A 27044-nucleotide genomic window follows, 5' to 3' on the forward strand; every position below is an offset into this window, starting at 1 on the left:
TTCCAACATGGCGGCTCCCGCCTCACGCACGCAGGCGCCGCCTCCGCCTCCCTTCCGCCGGGAGTCGAGTTGTGGGGAGGGGGGGGGGGGGGGGGCGGAAAAACCAACCAACCAACCAACCAACCCACCCACCGCGACCCGGCAGGAGGATAAAGCGTCCCGGGAACTCGGTGGTTGGGCGCGGTGGGTAGAGCGGCGCCGCCGCCTCGCCCGCCCGCCCCCCCCCCGCCCGCGTTGCACGCCGGGACGCCGCGGGTCCTCCTCCTTGCCCCCCCCCCCCCAGCCCGCCGAGCCTGCGCCGCGCCGATATCCGCCTCGCTCCCAAGATGGTGGCGCGGGGCTCGGGCTGAGGAGAGCCAGGCCCCGCCAGCACCAGCACCAGCAGCAGCGCCCGCCGGCCTCGCCGGCCCAACCCGCCCGCCTCGCTCTTCCCCGCCCCGCCAGGCCGCGGGCCCGTCTCCTCCGCCCCGCGGCCCCGACGGCTCTGCTGGCAGCAGCAGCAGCAGCGGCGGCGGCGGCGGCAGCGCCTCCTCCTCCTCCTCGTCTGCGGCCCGGCCCCGAGCGCGGCGCGGTCCCCGCATGAGCCCGGGCGGCGGCAGCGACCGGGAGCAGCAGGCCGCGGCGCCCAGGTCGGTAGGCGCTGCGCAGCGCCCGGCCCGGGGGAGGGAGGGAGGGAGGGAGGGAGGGATGGCGCCCGCCTCGGGCTGGCTCTGAAGGGGAAAGGGGGACCGGGAGGCCGCCCTGCTCGCTTCCCTCCGCCGGGGAGGTCCCCCCGCCGGCGTGGGGAGGGCGGGCGGGAGGCGGCGGCGGCGGGGCTGAGTGGCGCCGGGAGGCTTCTGCCTTCCTCCCCGCCAGACACACGGCGGTGGGGCCGCCCCGTCCTTCCCCGGGAGCGGGAAGGCCGGGCGGGCGGGTGGCTCCGGGCTGCAGCCCGCCCCCTGGGCTTGCTGGGCGACCTTGGGTGAACCCAGCCTGCCCCTGCCTCAGTTTCCCGGCTCGGCAGAGCTGGGCAGCCCGCTCCACCGGGCTCCTGTGGGCATGGGGCGCCTTGGGTGCGGGCAGCTGTGGCAGCTGGGGAGGCACGGGGGGTGTGAAGTACTGCCAGGGTGCCTGACTCGTCTGCTGAACAAAGTAGGTACGGTTCTTTGCTTGTCTTCCCTTCTCTCCGGTCGGAAGAGTTGGGTCTGTTAACCTGTGAACAGGCTGCCTTGCTGCGAAAGGTGATCTGTCACTTCTGACTGCGGGACTTACCGGGTTTCAGTGTTTAAGTGTACCTGCAGTCTTTATTTTAAATTAACTTTATGGGTTGTTGCGGCTCGCAGTGCATTTGTAAATCAGATGCCTTAAGACGATGTGACATGGTCATTCAGAAGCTACTACTGCTTAGGAAACAAAATATGTTCCACAACTCTACTTTAAAGTGGCAAGAACCTGTAATCTATACACTTGTGGTTATGCTTTTTTCCCTCCGGTTAATGGAAATACTTATGTTTCTTTTTGTGTAAGTGGTGCTCTAATTCTGAGAGAAAGCCTTTGTCTTGCACATCACTTCAGGAATGGTCCCTCTGTGTCTGTATGGAAACTTCCTTATTTCAGCAGGAGTCTGTGCACACCTGAAGCTCTGTGAGAATCAGTTTGTCAGATTAGTTTTACCATGCCTCATGCATGTCTACCCAAAAATTCCTCGGTGGGAAATTGTACCCCATTTTAGCTTTTAATTTCCTAAGAAGGAACCTATGTGGTTGTATTGTCAGTTTAATTTTATTTTTCTTCTGGTTTGAGAGGGAGAGAGGTCTGATAGATACGATTAAGTTTCTAATTCACAGAAAGCATCCAGTTAGAGAGCAGTTCCCCCGCTCAGGGAGAAGCTGCACTGTAAGTTTAACTGTATTGTTAGATATCTGTGACTGGATGGGACAGTAATGGGGATGGTGAGAGGTATCTCTCAGTAAGAATGAAAACTGCTGGAAAATGGGCTTTACAGTTTTCACAAGCTGCTTGGTTTGGGAAGTGGCACTAAATACTCTGTGCCCTTTCATCTTGGAAACAGTTGAAGGTACTTCTTTAATTGAAAACCCCCTGAAACTCAGTTTAATTAGTGTGTTGAATTGAAACGATGTGCATTACCAAATTGCTATGGATATTCAATAGTTCTCCTCACATACGTTTGTCTTTTAAAACAGATTCAGTTTGCAGTGCTTATGGCTTGTGTTGGTAACAGTAATGTTCTGTCAGTTCAATACAGACAAACCGTGGGGAAAAAAGCTAGACCACTACTGAGGTTTACAGGGCTGAAAAATAGCTTTAATTGAAATAATTTCCCTGCAATATTACAGATGCTTCGTCTCTCTTATGAATACCTTCCATTTCACTTTAAATGTTTGCTATTTGATGTAGCATTTTTCACACTGGAATTAATACATTCTTTTTATGTTTACTAGAGTTGCATGCTGCTTTTTCTCACTGGAATATTCTGAGTGTCTCCCAAGAATTTAGAAATTAAAGCACTGAGCTAGATGACAAAACACATTCTTCTATTTGTTTGGGGTTTTTTAGAAGTATAATCTTGTGACTGTATAAAAAAGTGACTGAAGGAAAAGCATGCTTGAAAAAGCAGAGGTGTTTAACTTTTTTGCAGCAGTGAGTTTCAAAGCCTAGGACCAGGTCCTCTTCAGAACTCATAACATTGTGTGGGTTTGATCTTTTTTTTTTTTTTTTAAAGCAAACAAAACTTCTAGTTTGTTGTTGTTGTTTTTTTTTATTATTACTGTCACTGCTTGAAGGCATGTGACATTCTTTTGTGAATGGAAGTTAAAACTGTGTATTTGTTAAATATGTCTGGGGATATTCTTAGCTTGTTAAGATCCCTTTTAGAGCATCTTGAGTTTATCTCTGCTTTAATCAACTTGAGAAAACAGAACAGGTTATCTTTATTTTCATTTAACTTCATTTTTTGTAAGAGAGAACCTGCTTTGGAAACGTGAATCATGTACCCTGGTGTAAAATCATGCTTATTTCATTATGAATATATGCTTGTTGTTGTCCACTTCACTAAATCTCTATGAATTCATAGGTTCTACTTAACAATATGTGTAATTGGTGGGGAGAGAATATCTTTGACCTAAGAAGTTTTAATAGTCATAAACGTGTTAAATTGTGAACATGTTTAAGCATATAACATTTTGTATAAACATTATATGACATCATGGAACAAATTTAGTGTTTACATTTTTGTAAATATGCATTGTCTTAGTTTTTGCTATTGAGGAAAGATATTTTTTTTTCTTTCATTTATGTTTTTGCCTGTACTACTTTTGGTTTCAGTTTACTTGGTGAATATCCAGAGAGAATGTCTTTTTTTTTAAACACAGGAAATGTCTTTCTCCTTCTCCACACTGGTGTATTCATACACTGGAAGATAAAAGCCACTAATTCTTAAAACTAGAACCTGCAATTGAGGGACAAGAGGAGAAAATTCCTAAAGTACATAGGCATGCATCTAATTTCCAGTGTCAATATTCATTTCTTGTACTATGGACTGGGTCTTTGCTTCACTTCAGTTAATGAGTTTGTATTGATTTTTAAACAAGAGAGGTACATTTTACACTTATTTCTCAACCATCTGGTATATTTAAGGTAGTTGGGAGTTTTATAGAGAAGCAGTGTTGAATGGTTTTCTGTCTTTAATCAAGTTCTGATTTGTACATGTAAAGAGAGGGGTAATACATTTGCTATCAGGGTCTGTAATAAATAGTTTCGAATATGGTATTTACTCCTAAAAAAAAAATTAAATCTCCTCCTCCCCTTCTCCCAGGAGTGTGTTGTAAGCTTTGCTAAATAGTTGGTTCCCAGAGACAGCAGGAATGAGCAAACTGCATGTTTGAAGTGACTTTTGTCACCTTAAATACTTTGACCTTAACATTTACTGCGTTGACTTCCTGTATTTACAGGCAGTGCCTGACAGCCTCATAAGGCTCTGTTACCTATGAACAAAACTTGGGGGAAAAAACTAGTTCATAAGTGTGCAGTGTATGTGGTTGGCTAGCAGAAAGTCAAGGAAATTCAGTGTAAAGGTAATATTTTGTAATGGAGGTACAGTTCAGTAGCTATACCAGATGGTGAGACATTTCTTCAGGAAAATAACCCTATAGGAGAAACATAAAAAAGAAAACAAATGCCATTGAGATCCAGGATTCATGCTTGACAGTGTAACATCTAAACAAATAGCACTTTAAATTGCTATTTTTAATAGTTCCGCCTTCTTGTGGCTAGGAAAGAAAGAACTTATTGAAAACAACATAACTTATTTGTTGCAAAATTATATTATAAATTAAATACTGCCATAGAGTTCTGTCTCACAAAATACTCTTATGAATGAATCTCTTAAAGGAAGCATTAACTACTTCTTACTTTTAATAGGTTGAGCCTGCTTCCCTGTGTTATGCAAACTGCTGAATGGAGGAAGGGGGTGGAAGTCAATCTTTACCTATACTCTTTCCATTACCATCCTGCATGGTCCTTTACCCATGTTTTACAGGGTGGTGAAGAATTAGGAGAAGCTGCAGTTGGTCAGCTGAGTGGAACTAAATGGGTGGCTGTCCTCTGGACCCTCACTTGACTGTCTTAGGTAAGAGAGGTGACCTGCTTCTTTTGAAGCAACTTATATTTCCATAGAACAGAGGTGGCTGTGTTTTAAGAGAAACTTCTAGTTCGGCAAGCAGAGGTTTGGACCTTTTTATTTTTGTAATCTGGTGGCTTGAAAAGGGTATTCACAGTACGTAGCTGTTCAAGATTTTTCCATCAAAAAGCGTTACTGTTTGCATCTATCCAGATAGCTTTAAAACATGATCTATGTTCACATTTTTTACCTTTGAGAATAATTCTTATTTTATGTACTATGTCACCAGAGGTGAATGACAGCAGTGATGTTCTAACACAAACTTGAGCTAATGTACTGGTTGGCTGCTTGATGTGGAGGGTGTCCTTTTTTTGTGTTCGGTCTTTGATATTACGTCAAGGTAACTAAATAACACAAACTTAAAATGTCTATGAAACTGTGAAGTACAGTATCTCAGTTTTTTGGTGGGCCTTGTATGAACTGGTGGGAGATCACAAGCAGAAAAATCATGGAACCCATATTTGGGTTTGGTGGTTGTTGTGTAATTGGCTGGTAGCAATTAGTCTATGGGATGTGCTTTTCATTCTGGTGTTCTGTGAGGATGGTAGCAGGACTTCTGCTGCTTTGATCAAGCTAGAGTTCTAGGAGTTAAGCTGATTCTTCATTTCTCCTTCATAGAAGAGACTGTGCTAATGCTCTCTTTAGTGCACACCTTTTTGGACTTGTTAGTACTTCCTTGATACACCAAAGAAATCGGTAAAATGAGGAAATTAGAATGACAAATAAACACCCCTTCCCCCATACCTTTCGAGCTGTGTGCAGGGGAGGCACAAGAGCTGTCTCTAACATGTGGCCAAGCTTGCACGGTGCTGAGAGATGCCAGACTTGTCCAGACAGCCAGACTCTGGCAATACTTGTGTACTCCTGCTCTGGTATGCTCCGTGGGACCCAGGTTGGAGCAGCTGCAGTGCAGCAGGCTTGGGGTGTTAAAGGGTGGTGGAGTGGCTCTTAAAGGAGCTGAACTTCTAAAATGGGCTGCAGGTCAAAATGCCTCATTAAATGTTACTGTTGTTGTAGATGAGTTTTTCTTTTGCGTTATGGTTAATCATGTGTTTTGAGCTGGTTACTTTAATGCTTAAAATATATTGCTTTTATACAGTATTTTTCATTTGCTTGAAAGGTATGGGAAACTTTGATCAAGACAGGTAATGCTGATGTCTATCGCTACTTCAGAATTTCTATTTCCAACACTGATGTTCTCATCACTCCTATTTCTGTGGCCATATTCAGACAACGATTACTTTTTGTAGTGAAATGTCATGTCCAAATATTGTTGTTTAGTATGTGTATATACTATATGTTTATGAAGTCCAAGGTTCACCAGCCTACACTAGCTGCAGTTGCAGCACCTAGATGTGTTTCAGTTGTAGCAAAACTTGCCTATTGTGGACCACAGATACACAGAGTTTACATGACCTGCAAGTCCCATGAAAGTTCAAGAACATGGGAGTTCTTAGTGTGTATCACTTCTGTGAAATACTGATAGTTTTTGGTTGCAAAGGTTGAGCCTTTTAAATTGTAAAGTGATGATAAATACTCCATTTGCATGGTTCCTAAGACCAGAACATCTTATTGAAAGAGGGTGTTTGTGAATAGCACTTTTTTTTTTACTTTGGCTAATGTTTTATTAAGAATGTCAGTTGTGGAAGAAAGTGGTGATTATTTGAGATTGTGTGAGAAGATCTACAATAGCAGGTAAAATACTTGCCACTTTCTTTAGGACAGCATGCTTAGAATTTTTTTCTTCTGGTCCTTTCTTGTGACAGTTATTGGGAAAAAAAAGTGGAAAATACTATGTAAGCACCTAATAGAGATGACTTCATCATATATTTCGTTAGGCAAGATGAGATTTAGAAAGTATTTTTTGTAATTTGGAATTAAAATCTTAAATCTTTTGCAATTCTGTATGCTACAGTTTGGTTAATTCAGTAGCTTACCACCTTCGTCAGTTCCCTGTGCCTTAAAATCTCTTTTACATCCTGAAAATGTATGGCACAGTTGTAAAGCAGCTCTTTTGACTCTGGTCGTGTGACAGATCAAGATTTCTTTATGTTGAGTAGAAGCAATAATGATAGCCATGCTTTTAGTCACATGCACCATTTGCATTTTTTTAGCTAGATATGGCTTAATGCTAATTAATAGGTACACTAAAGGTGAATGTTGAAGCACATCTGACTGCATGAAATTATTTTCATTCCTTTTAAACAAGTATTGCAGATTCCACATTTCACTTTGTTGCTCGTGTAGCCTTTGCACAGTTTTTTTTGGTAGACTGATGAGCTCCTGTCCTGCCTTGGTGGTGTGGTAGCTGGTGGGAGGAGGCTAAGGAAAGAGAACTGGAAGGAAATCCAGGTGCTTCAGTTTTGTGCTGTTAATAGCTCTTCTGCTGCTTCCTCCTTGTTGTTAAGCAAATCCTCTATTTCCATCTCCTCTGCTGTGGTCTTATTTCTCCTGCAAGAAGAATGTAAGACAAAAATTCTTCTTGTCTTAAACTGCATAACCTCATTTAGGCTGGGAACCTTTTGTTTTCTCCTTGCTGGGCAATAATTATAAGATCCACAATAGATGTATTTGTGATACTTCTTCATGCTATACTTGTGTGCTGCTTATACTCTGTGCACACTGCAAGTTGGTGCTTTTGTACCCTAGAGTGAGTGAATTTTATGTAGATGTCATTGCTCTGTGAGTTTAATGAACAAATACATACGTTGAAATTCAAGCTGAAAGTTCTGTGATACATGGTGTGAAAATACTGGTCACGTTTGTCAGAATACTTTTAACTGAGTTTACCTAGTGGTGTCACTGTGAATGAAGAATTATACTTCCATAGTATGTAAGATTAAATATTCTGAACTTTGGCTGTTGGTATGGAGTGGAAGCACCACCTCTGAAGAGGAAAATCAGTTGCTGTCTCATACTGTTCAGATAATTTTTTTTTTTTTCTTCTGAATGGTAAAGTTTTATTGACACAGTTGCTGAACATTATTCATCCTAATTGTGCATAAATCCACATAATTACCGTAACTGTTTGTTGAACTAGCAGTCTTGTTTCATTGAAGAGGTATGGTGCCCTATTTAACTTTTGAATTTAAATACTTAAAAAATGGTGCACAAACTGTTAGGGCTGTAGAGCTTTACTGGCATGACTGTCAGTCCGTGATCACTCCTTTTCACATCCCTGATACCAAATTAGGCCTTACATACTGGATGGGTTCTCCGTTGTTTGACATTTTCAAGACCAACCTGAATGTACTCTTAAGGTAACCAGATCAGGGTTCCCTTTGTAGGAAACTCTGATCTATAACAGAGATCAGCCTAAATGAGCTGTGTTGGATTTGTTTGTTCTTAAGAGTTTTGAAACACAGAAGTGAAGTATTAAATCTTCACAGTACTGGAAATGTGATACTCTGTGTCATAGGATTAACTTTCTGGAAAGTAATTAGACTTTTTTCTTACCTATCTGCCTGTTTCTGTCACTGTTTTCCTGAAATTGGTTGTGCTTTAGGTGTTGTTTGAAAAAGTTTGGAGTATGTTTTAGTCATTAGTCCCTTGTTAATTACAGCTTCCCTGAAAATGAACAATTCATAGAAAAGCATATTGAACTCCAGCAGTCCTGGTGAGCCAGGACAAAGATGTGGTCCTATCTGTAACTTCTTTTGAGTGTTGGGGTTTTTATTCTTATTATAAATAAGAATTTTTTTTAAAAGGGGGTTGGTGAAGGGAAGAAACCTTGCCAGAATCTTCCAGAAGAAGGAAATGGATATTTGCAGTGAACTGGATGAATGGAATTGTATAACTATATTGCATCACTAGAAAGGAAAGAATAGGGAACATTGTGCATTTGTACTTTCTGCTTTTGTAGTTTCTCTAACATATTAAGTGTTTTCTCTTGCAGTTCTTATGGAAAGCATGATTAAGTTTGGGAAATCATATGATGTAGTTTTAGGAAGCCCTGCAAGAAGCAGGGAGTTTGACTCAGTGATTGTTATGGGTCCCTTACATTCACAGAACTTGAGGTGTTCTGTGAATCTTAAGTCTGTTTCCTTCAGTTGCAAACTTTTTACTAATTGAATGACCATTCTTGAGTGTTTTGAAGTTGTATTGGGGTTCACATTGTTATAGAGCATAGTGCACAATTCTTAAATGTAATGTTTTGCATTATAGGTACAAGAAGTGTAGAAGTCCATTCTAGAATTGGAAAGAACAAGTTTCTGCAGCTCTGGAAAGATATGGTATGTTTAGGTTTTCACTTATTATCTGTATGCTAATAATTATAATAACAAATCGTTATACTTTGCTCTGATTTCAAAATAAATACAGGAAGAAGCATCTTCATTTTCCCATTTTTTTTGACTGGTGTCTGTTATTTAGGCATAGTTCTCTCAAACTTTGATTTTTCTTGGAGAAAATAAATACTGATGATACAACACTGAATTGCCTTTTTTTTTTTTTTACAAGCTCAGTATCGTGCTGCTACCATCCTTCTGTTTCTCCATGGATTGGATAAGAATTGGTGCTGTTTCCAAAAGTGTTTTTTCCATGTTGCTGAGCATCTTTATAGTGAGGCCAGTACAATTTTTAGGTATGACTTGAAAAATAAATTCCAGATTACTAGAAAACTTAAGCAAACATCAGTGTAAGTCAGATTTGCAAATTAGAAACTTAGGAAATACAGAAATGTCACCTTCATTAGCAGTGTTAACGTGAGCCCACGGCACATGGTATGTCCTTTTGTCCAGGCTCTTACATGTCCAGCCAGCTTAAAAATATGTACATGCATGACAGCAAGGTTGAAACCTCAACTTGTAGTTACTTTAACTCCCATTTTCTACTGGGATAGTCCTGTGGAGATACCTGGTAGTACAGAATAACTACACCACTCTCTAGTGCCTCCTAAGTACCTAGTGAATTTTTGACACTTTGTATGCCTGTGTTCAGAAAAACCATTATTGTTTAAGTTCATTTTTCTACCATATTGAATACGTCAGCTAATGCATATCCAAAATTTTATGTAGCTACTTCATACAACTACTCCTAAGCTATGTGTTTATTTTCTTTTTTAACCCCTTAAAATGTGCCTAAGAGCTCAGTAACGGCTTATGTGAATTTTATGTGCTGTGTGTTTATGCCTAGGTTTTTCTTGAACTATGTTCTTAAGTATCTTTAAAAGTTTTGAAATCTCAACCTTGGAGAAGGGTTTTTGGGTTTCTTTTTTTTTTTTTCTTAACTTCTGTTTATTAGGAAGCTATAGACAGGAGCTAGAATGATTAATTCTAAGCTGAAATTTTAAATATAGTGTGTGCTAATTAAAAAAAATATAAATCTCTTAAAGGTATAATGTTACGTTATCACAATCCAGATGTTCCTGAGAGAATTGTATAGATGGGTCCTTTACTCTAGCAGGCATCTGGCAGGTAGTGTATATTCATTTTTGCACCCACAGCACCACTGGGACCACCCACCTGCTTCTTGCTCTCCAGTTTTATTACTAGTTGTGTGTATGATGGCTCTTCTTCAATCCTAAGACCTTATTTCTTTACTGCCATTATTTCTGCTGGCTGCTTTTTTCTGAATGTTCAACTGCTTGCCACTGAATGTATGCTGAGGTTGTGCAAGGCTATGCCCTTCATAGACTGGTGAACAATTCCCCTCTAATGCCCCACAATTTGTGAGTAATGAATACTAATGGAACATCAGAAAAGCTGAATGTTATGCTACAGAATCACGTCATTGCTTGATCTTAATATAAACTATACATAAACAAACATGCTGGTGTCACAGAAAAACCTGGTGGACGGAGAAATACTTTACATAGAAGGCTGCTTGAAATATGTGAGGCAGAAGAAAGGAAAATAACAAAGCATAAGCAAAAGGACAGGTGGAATAAAAGTTTAAATATTAAAGCTGAAGTGAAGCTGTAAAACTTACCTGTTTGGAAAATAACATGATACCTAGCCAGTAAAAGGAGAGCTGCCAAAAGAAATTTAAATAGATGATTGGATTTCACCTCCTGATGTAGGAGGGGCTTTCCATTCACAAATATATATCATTTTGGAGAGAGCCTGATGTAGCAGAAATAACTGAGCTAAAAATAAGTGGTTCTGCTGCAAAAAATGTGTGTATAGTATAATCAAAATCAGTTGTGGCTGAAGTGCAACATTCAGAATCTAAAGATAATTTCAGGTTTTTCTCCTTTTTACAAAGGTGACTGAAGTACGTCTGTCTTAATGGAATGTCAAACCCAAAACAAATGTTCAAGGGAAAAACCTAGTATGCAGAGCTGCTGGGGCATTTGTAGAAAATGAGAATAAAGCACAGACCTTTAGCTTTGGGGTGGGAGGAGGGAATGGGAACAAAGCACTACTGTGTGATTTCTAGAGTACTGACATCAAGGCAAAGTGAGTATGCAGGTATCAGAGGATGAAGTTTTTATGGAAGTCTATAGTTTATCTCTGTATCTATTTTTACTGAAGTATAAATTCTAGAATGGTACCAGCTGTAAGTTGAAGGTAGGAGCAAATTCAGATTCCTCCCCTAAATAATTTATTCCAGTGTTAATTGTCCTCCTTGTCCTGCATGTATGTGTTCCTCCTTTATTGTAAATTTGTCAGCCTTTGGTTTCTAGGTGTGAGTTTTTATATGTTTTCTTTTAACTGGAAGATATTTTTGTGTTCTTTCTGTGCTATGATAGGATGTAGTTTCTTCCAGTATGCATGTTGATTGGCTTCATTAACTTTGAACTCTTTCCATTATCTAATCACAAGGCACTTTCTCCTGTCTTCATGATGTCTTTGTGTGGCTCTTCTCTGCTACTTTTTGAACACTTCTGAAGAACTGAATAATCGGACAACTGGGCTCAGTTTTTGTACTTTCTGCAGATAAAGTGACGCCTTTCCAGGAACCTTCAGCAGTCAGATCTGTCATTGTAGCTATAATACTGGGAGCATGTGTGTGTTTGCTCATCAGTTGTGACTGCCTTAGTCACTTTAGATTGACATATTCCAGGATAGAAATAATTTTTTTCGGTCTTCTAATGACGTAATTTTGTATTTGTTGTTGTTAGTTGAATGTTTTGGTTTACCAGGCAGTGGAAAAAAAAAAAAAACAAAAACGTGTAAATGTTCTGCTACTGTTTTTTTGCAGCTCCATTAGGATTTTTGTAATCAGGTTTTATTGGTTTTATTGGTTTTATTGGCTATTTTATTTTGCTTTAGGATCATTGATAATGTGACCTGCTATTAATTGCGTGAGGGCAACTTCTGGAATCTTATGTCTTTGAATGTTTTCTGTGTTGGAAGCAGCACACAGGCAACAAAATCAATTGATGTTTCCAACCTCACCAAGAAATTAAGTCTCAAACATGCCTCTTACACTGTTACCTTTTTCCCCCCGCCCTTGCAAGGGATGGTTAAGACTGAATTTAGGTATTTGATGAATATTCTACAATTTTCTTCAAGACACTTCTATCAATCTCAAGTTACAGAAGGCCAGTTTTCCTACTAGTTATCAGTGACTTTTTTGAAATACTAAGCTAGCTAGGGTAGTTCTGAGTGCACCTTTGGCTGTATAGTGTATGATGATTGTCTTTTTTGTTCTGGAAATATATCAAATGAATTCTTGGCGGATTCAGATGGATTCTTCAGACAACATACAAAAGCTGTCTTAACTGGTATCTTCTTGAGAGACATGGTTATTTTTAATTAAGCAACTTGAATTCTGGCACTGGAAGGTATGAAACATCACAGTGCTCCTTTGTACAGGTAGATCACCCCCATTCACCTCCATTGTCTTTAGATTGTCCGTCAAAAAGGAATCTTAAACATATTTGCATCAGAGGTTACTCTGGTGGATACTTAAAATTGTTTTGTAAGGGAAACATAAATTCTTACAAATGCTACCTCACAGGGCACCTGTCCTTCAATAAGGTCATGAAGAAGTCATAGTTTGAGTAAGAGAAGTGTTCCTTCTCTCAGGGATCCCTAGACCTTGCAGGTAATGGGTGTCAGCTGCCAGATTGCTGTGTTGACATAGAATGTGAAAGCCAAATAACACGGGGAAAGAAGTAAGTACAGGAAATCCATTTAAGCTGCAGGCTTCTTCTTGGCTCATGTTTGGGATTTCAGACTTTCAAGATTAAATACACAAAGAGAAGATCTCAACAGGCTATGCAACAAAGTTGCTTGTAGCCTCTCTTGGTGCATCGGAACACCATTTCTGACACCTTGCTCTTTCACTCGTTTGTATGTATTTCCTCCCTCTTTTTGAGTTGATAGGAACATTCTTTTCAGAAGATCTGCAGCTTTGCCACCCAGCATAAGTGAGTGTTCTCTCAAACTACTGCATGGACAGTTGATCCTGTTTCCCCTTCAATGAGGGCTACTCCATGCCACACAGGGTTCTTCAGATGCATGGTGTGAAGGCATGGATCTGGTGTATTGTCTTGCTAATTATAATAGGTGTTGTTGTAGTCCTGGTTGAATCCACCTCGTGTAAGTAGTCACTAGGCAGATAGAGATCTCTGTACTGGAGCCTGCCCAGTCCCAAAAAGCCTAGGAGCCGTCTTGGATTTATTGAACATATACCACAGGCCCAAACTTTGTGTAATATCTTCAGCTGCTCTGTGTGTATGCAAAAGCCTAAACTGTAAGCTATGCTAGTTGTGACAGTGAAGACCAGATAAATCAGTCTGGGTAATGTAAATAAATATATGCTCCAAGGGCTGCTGTTTGTACCTTCTAGAAGGCAAGCTACATCCAGAGGTTTAGGGTGTTTTTGTAAAGGAATTTCTCTTGACAGAAAAGCAGTTGGTTTAGGTTAGCTTCCTGTTCTTCGCATTGCCCTTTTCCAGGATGTTAGTCTATTCAACAGTGTCGTTCCCATTTCCTGATCAAGTAGTATCCTTTGACTCTACCACGTGGGTTTTTTTTCTGCTGCATTTGGATTCAGCAGTCAAAATGTCCTTTGTTCAAACTAGACTCAGAATAAGGGATCTTAGATGGCAGTCTCCTTTGCCACCCACCCCATGTTTCAACGTGCTGGTCTCTTTGCCAGCAGACAGTGCTCTGTTGATGCATGAGTGAGTACGGTTTTAGAAAAGTTAATTACTTCATCTGTGTTTAGGGAATCCTTGCTGGTCATATTCTGTCCCACAGGAATGGCAGCAGGGATAGGTGGGGACAGGGTGGGATGAGAAGGAGTTGGGAGGTAAAATGATTAAGATTTCTTGCATCTGAAAAGTAGCATGATATTTTTAGACCCCAGTACAGTAAATCTAGTCTTAAAGTATCTAGATTTAGATCTACACTATTTGTAGATACAAGTTTTACTACAAAATGTAGATAGGGTTACATCAGCCCTGTGAGATTCATGCCTGTTTGGTATCTGCATCTCCTCACAGAGTTGCTGTGGAGATACCATGTTCGGTGGTGTGGTAAATCTGACTAACAGAGTTGGACCTGTGTCAGGCCTGGGCACAGACTTGTCTCAGCCGTGATTTAGAGCTGCCACCTCAGTGCATATTCCTTAGCAATCCAAAATCTGATGTTTTTTTGAAACCGGCACCAATACTTTATTTTTCCTTCACTGTTGACAATAAAGTTCTCTCATCTGATGAAGTCTCAAAAACTCTGGTTTACTAAGACTGCTCTTGGCCTGTTGTTCCTACATGTTTCTTCTTAGATGGAGGACTACTGTAATTAGCTTGTCCCCATGTTCTGGGTGATTTGGGATACAAGTCTAGGTAGGGAGTGATTGGTTCGGCACACTCCAGAACATGAGCTGATACCTCCAGCAGTCAGAATGAACAAGGGGTTCCTAATCAACGAGGCATTAAGAGATTACAACGCTGTCCTCTTTGACTAACATAAGAGAAGTTACTTGGGCAAAGAGCTAAATGCATTTTTACAGAGCCATTTTGTGTAAGTTCAGAAAGCAGCAAGAACTTGGACTTAACTTTAGAAGAAAGTGCTGCCTTAGAATAGGCATCTCTTAAAGCTAAGGAATGCCTGAAAATGGTTGGGGTCAGGTCTTAAAACAGTCAGCATGCCATATGCAGTGCTTTAAGGCTTCATAGTTTTGCACCAGCATGTTTGTTTTGCTGTTGGCTTTTCTGTAGAGCTGATAGTCAGAAAACATGAGTTTTAAAATCTTTACCATGTTTGTCATTTAATGTTGAGAGATGAGGAACCTTTCCAACTGACTTTTATTCGTTATACTGTGTTCCTGGCATTAACTCAGTTAAACTTTGACAATTTACACATGTAAAACATAGGTATTAGGGAACCTCCCGTTTGTTTTGGAGGCTTTCAGTCCCCTTTTATACTTTTCTGATGTCAACCACACTTGTGTTTAGGTGGAAAGATTCAAATATTACTGATGTTAAAATAATGAAATGTCATAAAACTAATAAGCATCATTCCGAAACTAAAACAATTTTTTTACATTAGAGTTTGTAGTAGAATGGTAATTTGTAGTAGAATGACAGAAGTCAACAGCTTATATGACAAACTTTAGAAAATCATGGGCCTTGCTTACTTATCAATGATTTTGATACAGATACAAATTACTACCAAGAGTGCTTGATTGCTCATCAGATTTAAGACCCTACTGAAAGTGTCTTTTAGATTGGGCAAGCACAAAAGCACTCTTTACTGAAACATTTAAAGCTGTCTGATGTGCTCTCTTAGTATTTGCACCAGATTGTTCTGACTGCAGATGTTGCAGAAAGCTGCAGGTGTGCCCTCAATAGCTCACTGGCCTTTGTGCACCTTGCTCTTCTGTATGAGGCTTATGCTGCATGGCAACCTGCAGATGGGGGATTTCATCTGGGTTACAGCCAAGGAGTAAACATCACAAATACTCTGCAGAGGTCTGTCTTCATAGCTGCTGTCTGTTTAGAGAAAGTAAGATAATTTCTTCTTTATGAAGTACAGTAATAACTTCAATTTTAAGCAAGATTTTATCAAAAAGTGAACCATTCTGTTTGTGATCTGACTCTCTCCATCAGAGGCCTTTTTTCCTTACAGTCTTTGTCCAGTGCACTTAGGAGCTTGGCTGGGAGAAACAGTGGGCTGAATTGAGTGTTGAGGGTTATGTCGGGAATTATTTCATCAGTTAATTTCAGTTTAGAGTAGCTAATAGCAGTAGGTAAGAGATTAACTGGTTCCTTTTCAGCCATGGAAGTAATCAGCTGGGGTGGTCCCAGGGCGCACTGGGCACGAGTATTGCTGAGTGATCATTGGCTGCCACCTGCGTGACAAAGTAAAGGACCAACCCTTCAATTTTTACCGGTGAAGCCAGATCACGGGAAACAATTGACAGGTAAAAAACATATTTGAAAATTTAAGGGAGAGGAGAGAGTACGTTTGGAGCAAAGAACCTAAAAGATTTTTGGTTTTGTGTTGCTCTTACGAAATTTTTGCATAGCTTTAGCTTACTTTGTTTTGGGGAGAGGCAAAGTGCAAGTTACGTGGTGCTCCCCTGGAAATGCAGAGCCTTGTTAGGAAGTGGTATTAATTGAATTGTAGCAGGGAAACAGCTGATGGAATTTTAAACTAGTTAAAGCTTACAGGCTTCCAAATCTTTGACTGCTTGTTGACTTGACATCACATCAGGTGCTCTCTGCTGGTCCAAGAGATGAGTTTTGTTTGTGTTTTTTAGAGAGACTAAAAATAAATTTGTGACTTTAAGTTCAGCAGTTGAGGGTACTGTAATGAGTAATTCTAGAAGCCTTAGAAGGACATTAAAAAATGAACTAATTTTTTTGCATTAGATCTTAATCTCACAGATAAAACACATAGCATCAACATTTCTCTTCCGTTTTACATTTTCTTATTTAGTGGACTGGCTGAAAAGAATTTGTAAGGACTTTTTAACTAAATTATTTTTACTTATTTAGAGTTGTTAAGCTTATGCTTAGCCCAGCGTGATACAGGACTGGTGTGACAACTCGTTTTTAATCAGTGACTCAAAATTGTGATCACCCTGATGTCACCGAATGGCCACAGCTTGTAAAAGGTAAGCATAAAGTATACAGTGTTGTTTCTTGGGATCAATTTTAGTGTAATGTTTATTTTAAAAGTAATTCATTTGTATGGCTTGAACTAAGTTTTGTAAATAGTATTAAGGTATATTGTTTGTTTAAGATAAGTCAGCCAGCAAAGCTGACTTAACTTTTTGCTTATAGTGATTTCAAAGCACGCTGAGTTTTTCTGTGCCTGCTTTTTAAAATATGAGCACACTGGTGCTCTGTGGTATTCCTCTTAAGAGCAATGCTATCACTTAGAAGTCTCTTAGGGTTTTTGCTGTCATACTGAAATAGTTTAGCATATTTATTTAAGCAGTTTGTTATATTTATTTTAAAGTCTTTGTCCAGGAGGCTTGATGATGGTAAAATTTGTAGGCTTGCGTACCTTTGCTTCCTGTCCTAGAGAGGTACAGTATAGGTAAGAGGAGTGGCCTTAAGCCCTCTGTTATTGGAAGTGAGCCACTATTTGAATTTGCTAGCTCATACTGCAGCATTCGGATTAGATGGTGTCTTGTGATGTTTCTACAATCTTAAGTCGAAGCTGAAATTTGTAAGAGCATTTGCTCTGAGATTTTCTCTGAACAGAACTCTTGTTTCAGATTTTAAGCATGATGAAAGGACGTCTTGCCATACTATATAGTTGTTTTTCAGTACTGTTGCTCCTTCAGAGGAATAACAAGGTATCTCTTTTGTGAATAATTGAGTATTGCATAATAAATAGCTTCTCAGCAAATAACTACAATTCCTCTAATTAGATTGATCTTCCACATTGTTTAATGAGTACGGAAGCCTCTTTTTATTTGGTACTTACATTGACATTTGAAACCTTTTAAAATCTGGTTAATAAGAGCATTAATAATTCTGCAAATTGTAGCTATAGTAGGTCTGCTCATGTTATAAAAAACAAACAAGGAATTTGATTCCTGTTTTCTGTAGAACCACTTACCTTAAAGGAGCAAACCTTTTTTGATTCAGGTTTTATTTTTTTTCTGAACTTGCCTGAAACTTTGTCTTCTCTTACCCTGCTTGTCTTACTGAAGAACACTTGTTCGCAGAATAACATGTTGGAACTGCACAAAGCCCAGATAAAACTCACAAATTATAAGGATAGAAAAATATTTTGGATATACTAATAGCCATGTTTACTTGTCTGCAAGTCACCAGGCTACCTTTTCTACATGCTAAGTTTAGATGCCAATTTGCAATGTTTGTCATTTTTCATAGTGCTGTGTATTTGAAAGGCTCTACATGATTAAAACTCATGAGGTTTTTGTTTTAACACCCCTATTTCACTAGTATTTTACCCAAAGCCTCATTTTGTTGTTTTTTCTGACTAAAACAAAGATAGGAACTACCTCAAACTTCCAAGCTCTCTGCTATCAATTTAAGTCCTGCATGTGAATAAAGAAGCTGGTTAATATTCAGATAAACACTTTTTTTTTTGTCCCCTCACTGTTCCTCAGGTTGTCTGGCTTTTAGCACTTAAATGTCTGTGTGAATAATTAGGAAAAAAAAAACTAGGTTCTTTTCTCTCTGCTAAGTATTTACTGACTTGTTTTGGTAACTGGAGTTGAAAGGAATCAAAATTTTGCTTTGTTTTGCTGTTGAGTATTGGTTTTTGTCAGAAACTATAGAAATATAGGATAGTTTTGGTTGGAAAAGACCCTCAAGATCATTAAGTTCAGTTGTTAGCCAACACTGTCAAGTCATTACTAAACCATGTCCCTAAGCACCACATCTATATGTCCTTTAAATACCTCCAGTGATGGTGACACAGCCACTTCCCTGGGCAGCCTGTTCCAGTGCCTGACAACCCTTTCTGTAGTGACTTTTTTCCTAATATCCCATCTAAACCTTCCCTGACACAGCTTGAAGCCATTTCCTCTTGTTCTATCACTTGTTACTTGGGAGAAGAGACCAACCCCCACCTTTCTACAACCTCTTTTCAGGTAGCTGTAGAGAGCAATAAGGTCTCCCCTCAGCCTCCTCTCTCAACAGTAAACAACCCCAGTTCCTTCACCCGCTTCTTGTAAGACTTGTGCTTCAGACTCTTCACCAGCTTCATTGTCCTTCTTTGGACATGCACCAGCACCCCCATGTCCTTCTTGCAGTGAGGGACTCAAAAGCTGAACACAGTATTTGAGTCACAGCCTCTCCAGTGCTAAGTACAGCAGTCCTGAACTTCAGTGACTTAGGGAAACATCATTTAGAGGGAACAGAGATTGAATTTTGTGATTGGGCAGTTTCTATGTTACTTTCCAGTTAGAGGGTATTTGTATTTTAAGCATGAGTATGAAGTTGGACAGTAATTTTCAGAATCCCTAGTGTGAGTTGAATTTTATAATTTAATGGAATATAAACAAGTAACTTAATGTGCATCATCTTTCACTGCATAGTATGCGACTATCCCTGGAATTTTAAGTTGCCTGCCAGAAATGCTTTCTAGGAGCTGAGTCTGCTAATATTGTACAGTTTAGTAAAATCCAGAAAGTTGCTAAGATCTGTCATGTCAGTAAGGGAACTAAGGTTTTAGCAGAGAATTGAGAGGACACCCCAGGCTTTAATAGGAGGGACCATCTAGCAAGGCAATACAATGAAACATAGGAAAAAAGGGGAGTTTTTCAGGCTACAGGTGGAGTTTTCCAATAGCATGAGAATAATATAGCTAGTCATATAGTAAAGAAATTCAGAATGTCATTCCTATGGCAAACACTATTCAGCTGTGCTAACAGAAGTCCCCAATCAAACTCTGTTGAAACCTATGAAGTGAGTTATATTTACAGGTTTTAGTTCACTTCTGTTTTGAGAAAGCTCTGTCATGAAAGGCATTTCTGTTCATTTAAAAACTACAGAGTTTTACAGTAATGGCTATGCTCTATTTCCACTCCTCATGCAGTATATCCAGCGTGGCAGTTCTGGTCAACTGTACCAAAATCTATACCCAAGTTAAGGTTGAATAAAGTTCTTCAGGATATGATTTCATGGCAGCTTAAGGTGCTTGAAGTCAAGGCTGCATTTGTACTGCCTTGTCTCCTGGCTCACTGGCTGTAATCTCACTGGGTAGGGGCAAGTCCCAAAGGGAGGAAAGAAAAAATATGTCTAAAAAAAAAAATGAAATGTTAACTTCTTGAACCAGTGCTGACACAAGGAAGATTATAGAAATAAGGAGGAGCTAAACAGCTATGATTTAGCCTACTTAACTTAATATGGAACTATACCCCTTAAATGACTCTGGAAATTAAGTCAAGGGGGTTGGCAAGCTGAACACAGGTGCTGCTTGTGTGTTCAAAAATGCCAGACAATAACATCTAATTCTGCATATTACTGGCAGATGTGTTGGCTGAAAGGAAGAAAGGTGCCTTTAATGTGTCTGCTCTGTGAGATTATGTCCATAAATTCAAGTAGAGAGTGGTAATAAATTAGTTTTGAGATTCTTCTGAGACCTGCTTCTGAGCTACTCTTTGTAGTTTACAACTGTGCAGAGAATCTGTTTTAACAGTTGATCACTGATCAACTTTGAGTGTACCTTTTGATAACAGGAGTGGTTATGAAGAATAAGCCCAGAACTGGTGCACTGTGCAACCTGAATACAGAAGTACTGCCAGCAGAACTCTCCTCTAATGGCTGCTGTTGCATGAGCTGCAGTGCTGTCCTCCTTCAAGAAATTTGGCTTTAATTATATTGTCAGGTTTTATGTTATAAACTGGCTTCAAAGAAATTAAATGTACAAGAGTGTAACAGTTGGTGCTTTTAGTGGCATTAATACATTATCATCAGTTTCCTAACTCTTGATATTGTAATGGCTTAAAATAACCAACAATGCTTAAAGTTTTGTATCTGTATTTTGCAGATCACCAGGAGAACCTCACTCTGAAAACATTGAAACTAGCCGAATGTAAGTAAATGAGTGGATGAGTTTGGTGTGTCTTGTTGAAAAATGTTTTGAACATATATAACACTTGCTCTTGTACCTGCTTAAAAAAAAAAGCATAAGCTGAGTAGAGCTGTGGAATCACTTTTCTAAAAGTTCAAGTTAGTATGGAAAAATAATTTTAAGCCTCTATAGAAACCATGGTGTTTTTCTGTTTGTTTGTTTTTTGAGGGTGAGTAAGTTGAAAAGAATGTTCAGAGATCAATGTGAACCAGTAGATGGTAGCATAATACAGTGTCAGAAATCTTCAGGCCTATATTCAGACTTGACACTAGGAGTATAGTTCCTACCTGGTATTCATTAACATCTTGCATGGGTTTGAAGACTCGTCAGTACTAAGGCACAGTATCTGTTAATACCTGTTGTGTCAGATAGTTTGATTAAGAAGAAAAAACAGTCTGACTTGATTTGGCAAATTTATTTACTAGTTGCTTATAGAAACAGAAAACCAGCTTTCTTTTGCTAAACAGTATTAACTTAGCACCTCTGAACCTTGTTTTGGTATGTCTTCATTAGCCTGGAAGTCAAGATTAATTAAAAGCAAGATTGTGATAGGCTGAAATGTTAACTTCAATTTCAATCTCAAAATGGTTGCACAGTGAGAGAGGACCATTTAAAAAAAAAAAGGAAAAAGCATTTTAAAACTTCATTCTTCTGTGAGTTAACAAAGATTATTTTCTAGCTTTTCACACCATCCTGTCATAGAACTCAAATAGGGAAACCACAGACTCTTCTTTAGGTTACAGCACAAGTTCAAAAATAATAGAGGGAGCATAGCCCAGCAGTTAGGGACTGTCTGAGGCTTCAAAAGACCTAGGTTCATTTCTCTTCTGCCACAAACTTCTCTGACCTTAAACTGTCTCCTCCACACCCTCCCCTCCAAGGGACTTAGTTTTACATGCTGTGGGCTGAATACCAGTTTCAGGATGTTTTGCAGGCTAAGGACATAGTGTGAATTGCTCAAGGACTTCTCTGCTTTAGCTGCCCAACTTGGGAAGGAGCAAAGCTGAAGTGAGCCCGTCCACACTGGACTGCATACCTAACCTTAAAAGTGATGAGAAGGAAACATATATTTTTTTTCCCTCGTGTGTTTTTAGCAGTGTACTGCAGTGAAGTCTAGCCAGTAGTATTTCTCCTTGGGCAGCAAATTTGGGTTTTCCTCACTCACGCCATCTGTTACAGAAGTGCTGTCTAGTTGCTTCCTTACAGCAGACCTGAGAGGTGATGGGCTGTCACTACGTTGGCACGTGCTAGAGACAGGCTACAGGGCAAAAACTCTGCCATAGTTTCTGCTGCTCCAGTAGCAGATCCTGCTGTGTTGTGTTTTATTGTTCCTGCAGCAAGTTGAGTTGTGTTCTATTTCCTTTAACCAAATGGGGGAAATCAGACTGGCTGTAGTCCACTCTGGAGAATGTTAATTGAACTACTTCTTTTTAACACGTTGTAAGGCAAGATGTGTCAGAAACACGAGTCTCAACTGGTGAGAAACTCTATGAAGGCCCATGATAAAGGAAAAGGCAGTATAACTATTTTCTTCTAGCAGTCTGACAATTATTTTTGTTTGTGGTTTATCATCCTTAAAAATGAACCTGTAAAAAAAAAATTACACTAGCAAGCTTATCTGTATGAAAGCTGAACTATTTTTTTTTTGTGCAGAATGATCAGACTTTCCCCAACTATACAGATTTGGGGTATCTGTCTAAAATAGATTTAAGCTAGTCAAGCTGAAGAGATTCACATATATGAGTAGTGGTTACACAGTGTTAATGCATAGTGTACTTGCAAAACTAAATGTTTTAAACCGGTGTCACAATGTGATGTGTACACTACCTATTACATTCTGCAATCCTGCTGCATAGTTGCTCTTGCCACAGAAGGTGGAATGGCAGGCTGGGTAATATGGTGTGACCTTAAAGCCTATGTAGCTAAAATAGTTACTATGTTATTTACATGACTGTAATTCATTAGTAAACACGGGTTTACGCAAGTGTTTTGTTATTTGCACAATGAATGATTAAGTTGTTTTTGTTCTGGTTGGCTGATATAATTGCTTTATTAGTTTCTGTGTTTTGCACTGTAAAGCTTTATACCAAGAGCATAGTTGCCTATGTTTCACATGTGTGAATTGAAGTAAACTAATAAATAAATCTACTGACTCTTTCAGACTCTTACGCAGCAAATTCTTCCACCGATAAGTCTTGCTTATCCGAAGCTTTTCAAATTCTGGCTCTTTGTGTGATTAACATCTTGGTCCTAGCTCAGAGTTAGCAGTCTTTTTTTTTTTCCTTAACATTCACTCAAGCCTTTGAATTTTTAAGTTCAGCATCTTCTCCTGTCTGCTTCTGTCACAGGTCTGAATTTTCTGCTTCAATTAGTATAAATTTCTTAAAACCTCTTTAACACTAAATTACATAATTTTGAATTCTCTAACAATAACTTGTCTTCTTACCAGTTCACATACTTCCATTCTCTTTGATGTATGATGTCATTAATCAAGAGGTATTCTAATATAATGGTTTTAGGTGCATTCATCTTCTTTTGGTTTTGAGGATGGGATACTTTACAGCTTTGTAACTTCTCTCTTTTTAAAGTCATTGAACACCCCTCCTATTTAAGATGTTCTTACAATTATATTTGATGTATAGTCATCTCACCTTGGAATAGATTTGATAGCTGGCTTGTTTCTCTTCAAAGAATGGCCAAAAAGAAAAATTCTGCAGCAACCCCAAAATATGCCAGGAAGAGAAATTACAACCATTGCAAATATATACACTAAGTGTACAAGAGTGTATTGTGAGACGAACTTTCAGATGCCATTCTAGTGCTTTCTAGCCATAGAATACCTTACTTTCCTCATAGCTGAAAACAGGTGGATGTGCATAACATAACCCTGGGACGTGCTAATTGTGGACTCTGTCAAACCTTGCCACATGGAAGTTTTTTTCTGGCACTTGCTGCTTGTTTCATCGCCCTCCCTGGAAGGAAAAAATGTAAGAAGAATCTATGTATCTGCAGCCTTGCACTGTGTTGGTCTGTCTAGTATGAATTGAAAAAATTTTCCTCAGAGAAAGGCATCATTTAGCCAGGCAGTGATTCCCTTGAGGAAACTTAATCAGTGAATAAGACTCTATTGACTCAACTAAAAAATTATTACTTAAGTTTAGCAACTATTTAAGTTACAAATAAAGTGTCTGTTTTACCTTTGCTTCCAAGAGCAAAACTGCAGTAAGATAAGTTGACCAAATTTTGTAAGATTTCAAAGAAAAGGGATTCCAGATTTTGCAGTAGAAAATGTACCGAGGCAAATATATTGGAGACCTTTGTTCCCAAGGACTTTGGAGGATGTTGTAAATTTACCTGTTAAAATGATAGCTTAAAGAGGAGATAATTCTCTGTGGAACTGTCTAATCCACAAATGCTATATTGTTCTTAAGCTGAAAACTGGGGTGTTATTTGCACTTCGTCTCTGCATGATAATGTTCATCCTTCTCAGACAATGTCATGCTGAATGAAGGCACAGGAAAAGAATGCTACTGTGGAAACCTAAGTTTAAGTGTTCTGGACTTCTAGTAACTTGAAAAAGGAGTTGTGTGACTGTCCCTTTGGTGTACTTAGCCTGTTTAGTTGTATAAGAAGAATAGATGTTTGGCCAGCATTTAGGTCTCTTCTTTACGTATCAGTCTTGTGTGTTGCAATGGGTCAGTCATCATCTTGTGTCAGGGTATTTGTCTGAAATAGTTTGTCATATCATTCTTTCTACTGAAACACTCCAGTGGTCTAGAAGTAGAGAAGGGAAATTAGTGTCTCCAAGTTTGCTTGGGCTGCTGATCAGAATACAGTGCATAAATTTCATACTTCACAAGTTTAAGCTTGTTCAGTAGAGTACAATGTAAAGTTTAATTGTACTTGCTTGAGTGCCAGGGCTTCTTTAACCAAGGAAAGACAACATGGAAGCAAATAAAGAATACATTTCTTGCTTAATATTTGATAAAATACTCAATATTTGTTTCTTTTCCTGAATAAAAAAGAGTGAAGGATTCCTGCAAGTATGTGAAGTTACCGTAATTTCATTTCTTTCCAACAAATAAAAAAGTTGGTTCTCACAGTGGTCTCGAAGCCAGTACAGAGTATTAGAGTTTAGGACTCCTTACTTGGGTAGTTTAAAACAAAATTTGGAGAACTATTGAAATGTTTTGTGTAGTTAGACAAGATTGATCTTTGGAAGCTGATAACAATTGTATACTTTTTTCTTTAAAATCTTAAGAAAAACAAATGTATACAAAAAGAGTTGTAAGTTTATAGTCAGTCCTAAACTTAGTAATGTTTATTCCAGCAGTAATTCAAGTTATTTTTTCTTTCTAGTTAAAAAAGTATGGGCTTTTAAAATGAAGGCTATATTTATCCCTGCCTTTTCAAAAGGCACTTATTCTGTAAGTGTGAGCATAGTATCAAAACCAGTATGCCTGCAGTCATTACCATCTATATATGTTGATCACTTACAATAATTGCCTAATAATTGTTTCCCCATAATAGTTATTTAACTACTTCAGGCCTGTAATGTTTTGGGGAGTGAGAAGTGGTGGAAGAAGATGAGGATTTTTTCCTGAAATTGCTTGTATAACTGATATATTATTCATCTCTCAATTTTTTGGCTAACTGAATGCTGAAGGGATTGCATAGATGGCAGGGCACTGCATGCCTTCTTAAGGACAGATAGGAACCAGGATATGAAAACAGTTGGTCTGTGGAATGACATTCTTTGTAGAGTCCTGGTGCTAATAACTTGAAGAGGAAAGGACAGTAATGAAAGATACTTTTCTAATAGGACTGCAGCAAGGTAATTTGTCTGTGAGGCAAGACTAAGAGATAAGTAAGAGAGAGTAAGCTCTCTGTAGCTGTCTTTCTGCATTGCTCCATAAAGCCAGGACAACTCTTCTGTTCTCAGATTCATCCGCTCTGAGGAAGTAATTTGCCTGACTTCGTCAGCACGTGATGTTCCTGGAGTGGATCTAGAATACATAGTGGGGAGAAAGGCCCCCTAGGTGAAGCCAGTGTGGTCCAAGGGAGTTCGTGGTCTGCCACCCCAGGTGTTGGGAACCACCACACTGGAAGGAATGAAGCTCTCTGTGCATTTGCAGCTGTACGTTTGCTGGGGTGCCAATATCCAAGGTGGGCAGAAGGTGTTACAACCATGCTGGAACACAGGGATCAGCTCCAGCTCTGGGTGGAGCATTTGGCAGCTGAGTGTGCAGGCCCACTTCGAAAGGGTCTGTGGGGGTAGTGGTTTTATTGGAAGCTTGTCTTCTTTAGCACTGCTGTTCTCACTCTAACTAGATAGAAGCAGAAAGCAGCTATGCCAGATTTTAAACTGAAACTCTCAGAAAGCAGTATTTAACTTCACAAAGATGTCCATCCATAACCCACACCTTTTTTTAATAGTTTTTGATCTGCTGGTCATCTTCTTTCCAAAGTGCAGTATAATTGTTGCAGGTGTGTAAGTCTCTTTATGGTCTTGTCTCTTAAGGCATATACTCAAAGTTGTTTTGCTATTAGTACTAAAATACCTGGTCTTTGGTGTTTTTCCTACACAAAATATAAATATAAGTTTTCCTCTAGTTTCCATACACATTAATAACTGTGAGGGTTTTGCATTAAGAAGGAAAACAGTATATAAACATTTTGGGATTTCTGAATTACTGGTAGTTTTGTTAGACCATTGTAAATGTCCACTTATTAAAAATCAAGCAATGAGAGCAATGGAGCATTAAAAATGGAGCATCTTGGAGCAATGAGAGACTTCTGTGTAGAAATAATATAAAGTTGTATCTCAAGCTGAAGCCACTCAGAAATAGATCATTTCGTACTGATATTTCCAGACAGGTTAAAACCTTCATACATCTTTCTAAAATTTAGGTAATGATGCATTTATGGAGATAGTTTTTACTTCATGCAAGTTTTGAAACTTGAATGAAAATTCTTTGTGCCAAAGAATTATATGCTTCAGATTTTTCTACAAGTCCTTAAATGTTTAAAAATCTGATTTTCTCTGTCACTAATGTTTCCTTTATGTAGCATTGCTCTGTATTTAGTTGAAGGTATTTGGGAAATGCAAGTTAGATGCTGTTACATAGGATCTTTTCAACCAGTATTCAGTCCTTAGTTTTATATGTGATTTAGACATTCAAAATTATAACTCAAAATGCAACACAATGTACCTTTGCCTAAGTATCTGGAAAGGCAGAGGCTCTGGTGCATGTTTCTAGTGATACTCCACAGTTTTGAAAGCATTTGCATTGCAGATACAAAGTGCTTACTTTCTGGCTTTTTATTAGCTAAAGAACAATTAAAAAGCCTAAAGGTTTTATTTTTTTAAATACTACAAAATTAAGTAAGTGAATATTGATTTCTTC

General features: G+C 39.1%; 1 protein-coding gene across 7 annotated transcripts in view; it reads left to right on the forward strand.

The window, feature by feature from the left end:
• The first annotated feature begins 263 nt into the window (after positions 1-263).
• The window catches only part of UBE3A (ubiquitin protein ligase E3A), a 54814-nt gene continuing 28033 nt past the window's right edge, over positions 264-27044 (forward strand). For 2 of the 7 annotated variants that reach the window (XM_051608612.1, XM_051608615.1), the window contains exons 1-5: positions 264-629; positions 8843-8910; positions 16575-16693; positions 17303-17383; positions 20554-20598. In XM_051608612.1, coding sequence (XP_051464572.1) covers positions 20597-20598 — 2 coding nt within the window. In that variant the 5' untranslated portion in view covers positions 264-629; positions 8843-8910; positions 16575-16693; positions 17303-17383; positions 20554-20596. Of the gene's footprint in view, positions 630-4537; positions 4628-8842; positions 8911-15850; positions 15998-16574; positions 16694-17302; positions 17384-20553; positions 20599-23493; positions 23625-27044 lie in introns of those variants that run through there. The other 5 variants (XM_051608609.1, XM_051608616.1, XM_051608611.1 and 2 more) reach the window with 4 other exon arrangements.

Source organism: Apus apus, chromosome 1 (assembly GCF_020740795.1).
Source record: "Apus apus isolate bApuApu2 chromosome 1, bApuApu2.pri.cur, whole genome shotgun sequence".
Lineage (NCBI taxonomy): Eukaryota > Metazoa > Chordata > Aves > Apodiformes > Apodidae > Apus > Apus apus.